Source organism: Enhydra lutris, unplaced genomic scaffold (assembly GCF_002288905.1).
Source record: "Enhydra lutris kenyoni isolate GAN:26980312 unplaced genomic scaffold, ASM228890v2 scaffoldscaffold117, whole genome shotgun sequence".
NCBI lineage: Eukaryota > Metazoa > Chordata > Mammalia > Carnivora > Mustelidae > Enhydra > Enhydra lutris.
Genome location: NW_019154201.1, coordinates 531017 through 541301, shown reverse-complemented (window position 1 = coordinate 541301; position 10285 = coordinate 531017). Strand labels below are relative to the sequence as shown.

General features: G+C 51.4%; 1 protein-coding gene across 4 annotated transcripts in view; it reads left to right on the top strand.

Annotated features, from left to right (window-relative positions):
* The first annotated feature begins 952 nt into the window (after nt 1-952).
* Nucleotides 953-10285, top strand: part of LOC111139767 (checkpoint with forkhead and ring finger domains) — a 30189-nt gene continuing 20856 nt past the window's right edge. For 2 of the 4 annotated variants that reach the window (XM_022492143.1, XM_022492142.1), the window contains exons 1-3: nt 1176-1376; nt 6457-6556; nt 10044-10153. In XM_022492143.1, the coding sequence (XP_022347851.1) occupies nt 1244-1376; nt 6457-6556; nt 10044-10153 (343 nt within the window). In that variant the 5' untranslated portion in view covers nt 1176-1243. Of the gene's footprint in view, nt 1029-1175; nt 1377-6456; nt 6557-10043; nt 10154-10285 lie in introns of those variants that run through there. The other 2 variants (XM_022492141.1, XM_022492140.1) reach the window with 2 other exon arrangements.

Below are 10285 nucleotides of genomic sequence, written 5' to 3'. Positions count from 1 at the left end.
AAATTTCTTAGGAGGAATTTTTAATTCCGGCCTTTCCTGTGTCTGGAATCTGCGACTGCAGGAGACAGGCGCTGTGCTAAGGCTACGTGGCCGGGTACCGTCGGCCTGACCGCGTCTGTCCCCGCGGTCCCGATACCTGTCGCCCAGGAAGTCGGGCCCTCGGCCTTTGGCGGGGCTGCCTGTCAGCTCCGGAGGGCCCGCCTGCAGACCCGACGCGGCGAGGCCCCGGTGAGCCCTCGGCGCTCCACGGGACTGCGGCGGAGATGACCTCCCCGGGGAATATCCCGGGGTGTCCGTAGGAACGGGAATGAGGACAGCCGTGCGAAGCTGACAACACGAAGGCGCTCACGCCCCGTCCCCAGACGCGGCGCTCCTTCCCAAGGACGCACAGCCGACCGCGTGCCTGCTCCGCCGCCGCCCCGGGAGAGCCCCGCGCCCAGCCCCGCCCACGGCGGAGCCGCAGGAGACCAGCGGGACGCGGCCGCCCGCCGACGCGGGGGCTCTTGCTCGTCCAGCCCTCCGGCGCTTTACCCGACTGCCCGGCCTTCGCTCCCCGGCGGGTGGTAGTGCACGTCTGGAAGTGCCGGTTTATCGCACTTATCTCGCCTTCTGTCCGGCGGAACGTCACTTCGAGCACCCCGGAGCCGTCTGCACTTCCAGCACGGTTTGGAGGATTTATTTCTGACGCCCAACCCCTAAGTAACTCCATCTCTTTTGCCCGGGCTTAACATGGCGCCGACCGCCGAGAGGTCCACAGACGAAGTCGTTCCGGCCATCACCAAAAATGTCGTCCAGACCCGCCGCCAACCGTCTGCGCACACTCGGCCCGCCCCCACACTGCCACTCTCGCTGGCCGCTCGGAGTTCCGCTCTAGCCGCCGCGCCCTGTGGGCGCCGCCGCCAGCCAATTGCAGGGCACGGCCGCTGCTGGCCCCGCCCAGCGGATCAGCTGAGGGATCCGCGATGTCTGTTGACAGCGGAGGGGGCGGCGGCGGCGCGGCCGGTTCCGGGTTCGGCGCGGGGCGGGGGGTAAGCGGACGGCGCGGGGCTGCGGCGGGTCGGCGGGCGGGACGCGGCCACGCCGGAGGAGGCGGGCGTCCGGCCCGCGGCGGCGGCGGCGGCGGCGGCGTGGCGTGGGCGCCGAGGCCGGGAGGGCCGCGGGGCGGAGCGGCGGGCCGCAGCCCCTGGCTCTGCGGTCCGAGAGCCTCACCCGGCGTTTCCGGGTCTCGTCAGATGTGAATCCGATGGAGCAGCCCGGGGAAGGCGAGCAGCCGCAGCAGCAGCAGCCCTGGGGGAGGCTCCTCCGCTTGGGCGCGGGAGAGGGCGAGCCGCACGTTCTCCTGAGGAAACGGGAGTGGACCATCGGGCGGAGGAGAGGTGCGGGCCGGACGCTGGGGCGCGCGGATGAGGGCGGGGGCCGGGGGACCAGGGTCGGGGACCGAGCGCTGGGGGACCGAGACGGGGGACGGAGGGCTGGGGGACCGCAACCGGCGATGAGGGCTGGGGGCTGGGCCGGGGGGCCGGGGCCGGGCCAGGAGGCACCCCAGGCCGCCGAAGGGCCCTGGGCGGGGCCCGCTGCGCTATCCAGTTTTTCCAGTGGAATAGGCTCCCGTGTAAGAGCCGCGGTGCATTCGCTTACTGGTCGGCCCCGTCACTGCTGAGTGTTTCCCGCAGATTATTTAATCGTCGTTACAACTTCAGGAAGCAGGCGCAGTGATGTCACGGACCCCTAGAGCGCGGGGTCGTCGAGTTCATTACCACAGAGAGCATTTCCGCCCTCCGTGGGATGAAATTAAAGCCAGTAACAGACGGAGCCCGGGAAAATCCAGTGTGGAAATTAAGCAGCACACTCTTTTTTTTTTTTTTTTTTTAAGATTTTATTTATTTATTTGACAGAGATCACAAGTAGACAGAGGCAGGCAGAGAGAGAGAGAGAAGCAGGCTCCCTGCTGAGCAGAGAGCCCGATGCGGGACTCGATCCCAGGACCCTGAGATCATGACCTGAGCCAAAGGCAGCGGCTTAACCCACTGAGCCACCCAGGCGCCCCTAAGCAGCACACTCTTAAGCCGCCAGTGGGTCAACGAAGTCCCAGGGCAAATTACACGCTACCTGGAGATGAGTGCACACGGGGATATGGTAGGCCCTGGTTTGTGGGCTGCCGCCGAGGCAGTGCGCCCAGGGAGATTTGTAGCTGTAGGCGGCTACATTTATTTTTATTTGTTTCTTAAGATTTTATTTATCTGGCAAAGGGAGAGCATGGAGGGAGGGAGCACAAGCAGGGAAGCAGGCTCCCGTGCAGCAGGGAGCCCCATGCAGGGCTCCATCCTAGGACAGTGCGATCAGGCCCCCAGCCGAAGACAGATGTTGAGCGACTGGCACCCAGGCGCCCTGGTGGCTACATGTGAAAAGACCTCAAGCTCTTAGAATTGAGCTGCTCACGTCTAGGTTGGAAGTACAGGGCGCGATCAAATTCTCGCAGCTCGGTGAGACAAAGCGTGTCACCCTCCAGGCTCAGCTGCCTCGAAGCTCCTAAGTGCCCATCTGGCTGTTTGACGCACTTGGTATCTTCCCTGCAGGGAGAGAAGTGTGCTGGTCAAGTCAGCAAAAAAGTGTAGTTTGTCTGAAAGTTAATATATCATCACTCTGACTCTTTCTCTCTCTATATATATTTTTACAGTTTTCTAAGTCCAGCCTAATTAACGTACACTCTTTAGTTTCAGCTGTGTGATACAGTGATTCAGCAGTTCTGCCCATTACTGGGTGCTCATAATGAGAAGTACACTGGAATTCTGTTCACCTAATTCACTCTTCCCCCAACCCCCCCCAACCATCCGTTCTTTACATTAAGAGTCTATTGTTTTGTTTCTGACTTTATATCTTAAAAAAGAAAGTTTGTGGAAAAGTATTATTTAGAAACAAGTATTTTTTATATGTTAACTATACTGGAATTTAAAAAACTAAAAAAATAAAGGCTAAGTACTATGATAAAAATAAGGATAATAAAGTAAACAAAATTTTTTGGGTTATTTTACCATTTATGATGTACCTGCAACTGTTTTTGTTTTTTGTTTGGTTGGTTGGTTTGGTTTGGTTTGGTAGTCTTAAATCTCAGTATCAAGTTCTTTTTTTTTTTATAACGTTGAATGTTTTTACCAGCCATTAGAAACTTCTGAAAAATGCATTAGTTGTCTTTAATTTATGTAATGGGAATTTGGTGAAGAGCAGAGGCCGGTGTTTCCAACCTGGCACCGCCTCATAACTTGCTTTGGGCTAAGGACTTCACTTTCCATACCTTTGTACCTACTTCACTGAAGAGTAACGCACATCTTACCTGCGAAATCCTTAAAAGGAGCCTGGCTGAGTGTTAGCTAGCTAGTTAGTTAGTTAGTTAGTTATTTGACAGACAGAGATCACAAGTAGGCCGAGAAGCAGGCAGAGAGAGAGGAAGGGAAGCAAGCTCCCCGCTGAGCAGAGAGCCCCATGCGGGGCTCAATCCCAGGACCCTGGGATCATGACCTGAGCTGAAGGCAGAGGCTTCAACCCACTGAGCCACCTAGGCGCCCCGATAGTTAGCTCTTAATGTTAGCCATTGTTATTGTAACACAGTATTGTAACATCATTTTGCATGTTAATACAAGGAGCAAAAACAGGCTGTTGGGTAAATCTTCTCAGGAGAATTCCTTTTGTTGAATGTATTAACCTCTCCATCGGAAGCAGAAGTTGCTGTGTTAGCCTGCTCAGGCTGTGGTAACAAAATGCCATAGACCAGGAAGCTTAAGCAATAGACATTTGTTTTTCACAGTTCTTAAGTCTGAGAAGTCCAAGATGAAGGTGCTAGTCGATGTGTTTCTTGGTGAGAGGCCTCTTCTGGATTGCAGGCAGCTGCTTTGCTAGCCTTCTCCTGTGAGACAAAGTTTTGGTGTGTCTTCCTCCTCTCCTGAGGGCACCAGCCCTATCAGATTAGAGCCCCACCCAGTGGTCTCATTTAACCTTTATTGCCTCCTCCCAAGCCCTGGCTGCAGTCACACTGGGGTTCAGACCTTTAAGAGGAATTTTGGGAAAGACACATTACGTAAAAATTGTAGGACTTGATTACATTTCTTTTAAAACACACGCGTGGTCTAGGTAAGGCATTATTTCGAAGAGAAAGGGAGAGCTGAGTTGGTGTGTGTGGGAAGGGAGGTGGAAGACCTCACCTTCCAAGAGCTTCTGTGCTGGGGGCGTGGCCGAAGTGTGCGCCAGCCAGCCTCCCGAGGAATTTAACCCACTGATGATAAGCAGGGCAAATGCCAAGAATAGAACTTAAGCACAGAGTATCTTGGATCTACATTAGAATGCTGATGTTCTGGTATAGAGAAGCTTGTTAAAAACCCATCCCAGTGGCATGGTGACTAGTGCTGGGTCGGGGGCTGCCGGCAGACCGTCCTGCTGGTTATACTCCGCATGCTGGGAAGGTGGTGAGCGCAGCTGAAATGTGCCGTGGGTAAATGAAGCACTTCCCCTGATGTATAATGTGGAGTAAGATGTCTAATGCTTCGGGTTCATGGAGATACAGTTCCACGGTAAAATTCACCCCTTCCGGGCGCTCGGTGAGTTTTGAGAAACGGAATCACCACTGCCGTTAAGAGGCAGAACATTTCCATCACCCTAGAAAGTTCCCTAGTGGTCCTTTGGATCAGCCACCTGCTCTCAAGCCCAGCTCTGGCCACTATCCATCTAATTTCTATCCCTGTCATTCCGCCTTTTCCAGAATCTTGGATCTAAGTGGAGTCACACAGTATTCCACCACAGTCTGTGTATGGCTTCTGTCCTTTGACATAACCCATTTCAGGCTGTTGTGTGTTTCAGTAATTCCTTTCCTTCCCTTTGTGTAGGCTCCACACCCAGATTGAAGCTCAACACAGGGCTTGAACTCGCAACCCTGAGATCAAGACCTGAGCTGGTACCATGAGTTGTTCACTTAACCAATCCAGCCACCCAGGCGCCCCTGTAATGTGTATCTTTTTGGTGCTGTGTAGTCTTCCACTGTTTGGGTGTACCACAGTTTGTTTTTTAATTCTCCGGCTGATGGACACGTGTATTACTTCCCATGTTTGGTTCTTTTTCTTTCTTTCTTTTTTTTTTTTTTTTAAGATTTTATTTATTTATTTGACAGGCAGAGATCACAAGTAGGTGGAGATGCAGGCAGAGAGAGAGGGGGAAGCAGGCTCCCTGCTGAGCAGAGAGCCCGATGCGGGGCTCGATCCCAGGACCCTGGGACCATGACCTGAGCCGAAAGCAGAGGCTTAACCCACTGAGCCACCCAGGCGCCCCCCATGTTTGGTTATTAAAAGTAAAGCTATAAGCCTTAGTAGCTATAGCATAAACTTTTTATAAGCACATTAGTGATTCGATAGTAAAAAGTTCTTGAAAGATTTTATTTCTCTGGTTTAAGGGGAGAACAAAATATTTGATGATATCACCCTTGTATTTAATGAGGGTATAATGATCATGTTCAGCTGTAGATGCATTCCCCCTTCTGTTTTAAATTTTCTCAAACATGTACCTCTGTCTGTAATTTGCTCAGTCACGTTTTCTGTGACTCTTGATTATTGCTTCAGTTTTGTGATGTTTTATGAAACCTTAGATTACACTGAGAAATTAAGGACTAAGTGAAGATACTGAAGAATTACTTAACTAAGGCCCTTAGTTTTAAACTTCTCTTTTTATCACGCTGGCTGCATAGATGTGCATATTGTGAAATTGTCACCAAGAAACTCTTGGTGTGTAGCCAGAACTGTTGATGGGGTGGATATCCTTTAGGTAATGGGGAGTCAGAAAGGTTCAAGACACAGCCCCTCTCCCTTTGCTTTGGATTAATACTTAAATGCTTTTTTAAAAAATTGCTTCCTATCGGGGCATCTGGGTGGCTCAGTCAGTTAAGCATCCAACTCTTAATTTTGGCTGAGGTCATGATCTCGGTTCTGGGATCGAGCCCTGCATCGGTCTCTGAGCTCAGCGGTGAGTCTGCTTGAGATGCTTTCTCCCTCTGCCCCTTACCCCACTCTCTCAAAATAAAAAAATTTCTTTTTAAAATAAATAAATCTCAATGGGGCGCCTGGGTGGCTCAGTGGGTTAGGGCCTCTGCCTTCGGCTCTGGTCATGATCCCAGGCTCCTGGGATCGAGCCCCGCGTCTGGCTCTCTGCTCGGCACGGAGCCTGCTTCCCTTCCTCTCTCTCTGCCTGCCTCTCTGCCTACTTGTGATCTATGTCTGTCAAATAAATAAATAAAATATTTAAAATAAATAAATAAATAAATCTCAAAAAAATTGCTTCCTTTCTTGTTTTATTAGGTGTTGTCTCCTATGGCGCATACAGCACGGGTCCTGATTTTCAAGCACGAGCTTTGATAACAAATGGTAGTATTATGCACGGTCCCCACGGTCATATCCAGTGTGTATCCTTTCTCTGTTTTAGGTTGTGACCTTTCGTTCCCCGGCAATAAACTGGTGTCCGGAGATCACTGTAAAATCATAGTGGATGAAAAATCTGGTCAGGTGTCACTGGAAGATACCAGGTAAGCGCCTTCTGAACTTTTCTTAAAAAGATTTCTTGTTTTTGTTTTTATGTAATCTCCACACCCATCGTGGGGCACAAACTCACAACCCCTGAGAACAAGAGGCCCACATTCTTCCGACTGAAATAGCCCGGTGCCCTTCGTTCTGAACTTCTGTTTCCTCTGGAATCCATTGACTACAGAGAAGAAACAAGGGCTTGTTTTCTATGACACAGTAGTTTGGTAGGCCGTCAGATTCTTAGAAAATGTATTTTCCTGTTTCCAATAACACTTCGGTGTCTGTGACCCTTCTTGAATGTTTTCAAATTAAAGCAAAAATATTTCTGAAAGAAAGACTTAAAAGGCAGCGATAACCTATTCAAGTTAGACTTTCCTCCAAATCAAGAAAATCTTTTCTTTTTTAAAAAATTGTATACAACATAAACAGTACATAAAAGTGAAAAGCTTTCCCAGATCCTGCTCACCTGTTAGAAATATGTATTTATTTTGTATTAATGTGGTTTTGCTAGATACATTATGTCTCCTTTTTCACTTTCATTTATGGGGCGCTTATGTCAGTGCACCCGGACCCATCTTGCCGCCTCACTGTGATTGTGTAATTATCCGTCAGCTCCTTTACTGGTGGAGAGTTACTATTTTTGACTTTTTCTTATTATAAATGACGCTGCAGTTATTGTCTTCCAAAACTCTTTGCATTCATGTCTGATTATTTGCTTGGGGCACATGTGTAGGAAGGAACGCGGTGTCAGAATGTGGCTGCCTTCAGCCTGGTGCGGGTGGCAAAGTGGCAGGTGGCCTCCGGCAGCCTGTTGAACTATGCCTTTTCCACCAGACGGATTCTTATTTTTGTAAAGGTCAAGTGTTAGGAGATTGGCGGTTACAGTTGTAGGGCTAGAAGACGAGGAATTAGTTTCTTAGGCAGAAATGATGCTCCTTTCCCCTCTTCTAGTAGGTAGCAGATGGAGTTCTTTATTTCTTAGCCTGATGGAGAGCTGCGTAGCGCCGGTTCTGGAGCGGTCCTGCGCCAGGGCGGGGCTCTCCGCGACTGGCCGTGGGACAGTTTTGTAACAACTCGCTGCAAACTTACTGGCTTTCACAGAGCTGCGATCTCATAGTGTCGAAGATACAGAGTCAAAGTCAGGTCTCGTTGGACTAGAATCAAGGTGTCGTCAGGGCTGGCTCCTTCTGGGGGCTCTAGGAGAGGATCCTTTTCCTGCGTTTTCCAGCTTCCAGGTGCCACCGTGTTCCCTGGCTGCGGTGGCGGGAGGGGAGAGGGTGTTCCGGGCCGGAGGAGGTGCAGGTGCAGAGGCCCTGGGCACAAGCAGGTCCTGTGCACGCAGAGTGAGTGGCAGGTGCAAAGCCGGGCAGTGGACTGGAGCGGGAAAGCCCTGGTGTCCACGCTAGGGAGTTTGGACTTTAGCCTGAGAGCAGGGAGAAGTGATTGGGGTTTAAGCAGAAGAGTAAAGCCAGACATTTTTGGTTAGAAAGGGTGTGAGAATGGATTGTGGGGAGACCCCCAGCGGCAGAGACCTGGCTGTACTGGGGAGCACCACCAGCTGCTGGAAGTGAAGCCACACTGGGGCACTGGCCGCTTCCCTGTGACAGGCAGAGCGGAGTGGTCGGGACAGAGACTGTGGGAATATTTACTTTGTGGCCCTTTACAGAACAGTAAAGTAGCGGGCATCTGCTCAGATGTGAAAATAAGGCTTTTCACCCCTGGAGGCCTTAGGAGTGAAGCTGCGGAGTCAAGCTTGGGTGGTCTGAGCGCCTGCGGTCGGGTCGGTCCACTCGCCGCGTTGTGTTCTTGTCCTCTACCTTCCTATACTGCGGCGCGTGCTTCGTCCGGTCACGACTTTCCGTCAGGTTTCTACTCAGGACTCCCTCAGGGAAGTGCTGTTCCGTCCTGTCCTGGCTGACTTAGACTCCTGTCTGTCCCCTTGGCAGCCTGTCCCTCTTCCACCTGTGCTCCCTGATTGACCGGAGTGACCTCCCCACCGAGGGACCACGCCACCTTCAGCCCGTAGCCGGCACTGATTTGCTTCTGCTGGAAACCTGTCTTTCTCTTTTTTTAAAGTAGGCCCCACTCCCAATGTGGGGCCCAGTGTGGGGCCTGAACTCACAATCAAGACCTGAGCCGAGGGGCTCCTGGATGGCTCCGTGGGTTAAAGCCTCTGCCCTCGGCTCAGGTCATGATCTCAGGGTCCTGGGATCGAGCCCCGCATCGGGCTCTCTGCTCAGCGGGGAGCCTGCTTCCTCCTCTTTCTTTCTTTGCCTGCCTCTCTGCCTACTTGCGATCTCTGTCTGTCAAATAAATAAATAAAATCTTTAAAAAAAAAAAAAAAAAAAAAGACCTGAGCCGAGGCGCGCCTGGGTGGCTCAGATGGTTAAGTGTCTGCCTTCGGCTCTGGTCATGATCCCAGGGTTCTGGAATTGAGCCCCACAGCGGGCTTCCAGCTCAGTGGGGAATCCGTTTCTTCCTCTCCCTCTGCCTGCCTCTCTGCTCCTGCTCTGTCTCTCTCTCTCTCTCAAATGAATAAATAAAATATTAAAAAGAAAAGAAAAGACCTGAGCCGATATCAAAGAGCAGGACGTTTAACCGTCTGAGCCACCCAGGCACTCGTTGGAACCCGTCTCTCTTTTTTTTTTTTCAAAGATTTCATTTATTTATTTGACAGGCAGAGATCACAAGTAGGCAGAGAGGCAGGCAAAGAAAGAAAGAGGAGGAAGCAGGCTCCCCGCTGAGCAGAGAGCCTGATGCGGGGCTTGATCCCAGGACCCTGAGATCCTGACCTGAGCTGAAGGCAAAGGCTTAACCCACTGAGCCACCCAGGCGCCCTGGAACCCGTCTCTTAAGAGGCGTCAGTGCTGACTGGAATGAGCTGACCTGGTTGAAATTCCTGGAGGGAGGGGTGGATCTGTGGGCAGAGCAGAGTGCAGAAGCGGGACAGAAGCTGGAAATCAGAGCTGCTAGGAGAATTCCAGGGCTCCACCAGGAGGCAAATGGGGGAGAATGTGGCGTGGGGAAAAGCAGACACGTCGATGAGATTGGTGACTAGTTTGGCTGTCAACAAGGGGTAGCAGGCAAGCTTTTCTTCGGGAGAACTGCGGTGTGGTGTGGCACTAGCATATATGGCTCCTTAAATATTTACGTTGTGCTTAGGAGTGTTTTATCATTTTCAAAGCAGTGATACTGATTTGTTTCCCTAGTGGTGGTAGAGAAAGAAAATTTTCACTCCGGAGTTATTTTTTTTTTTTTTTAAAGATTTTATTTATTTATTTGACGGAGATCACAAGTAGGCAGAGAAGCAGGCAGAGAGAGAGGGGAGGAAGCAGGCTCCCCACTGAGCAGAGAGCCTGATGCAGGGCTCGATCCCAGGACCCTGAGATCATAACCCCAGCCGAAGGCAGAGGCTTAACCCACTGAGCCACCCAGGCGTCCCCGGAGTTATTTTAAGTAGGCTAAATTGCAATTTTGTTGTCTTTGCAGCACCAATGGAACAGTGATTAACAAGCTGAAGGTTGTTAAGAAGCAGACCTGCCCTTTGCAGACGGGGGATGTCATCTACTTGGTGTACAGGAAGAATGAGCCAGAACACAGTAAGAGAGAGGGATTGGACAGGGTGGACACGGGTGGTTCGTGGCGGGGAGGTCCTGCCGCCGCTGGGAAGTGTCGTTGAAAGGAAGTGTGCTGAAGCAGCTGTTTCCCTTAGGAATGTTAGTGTTAGCTAC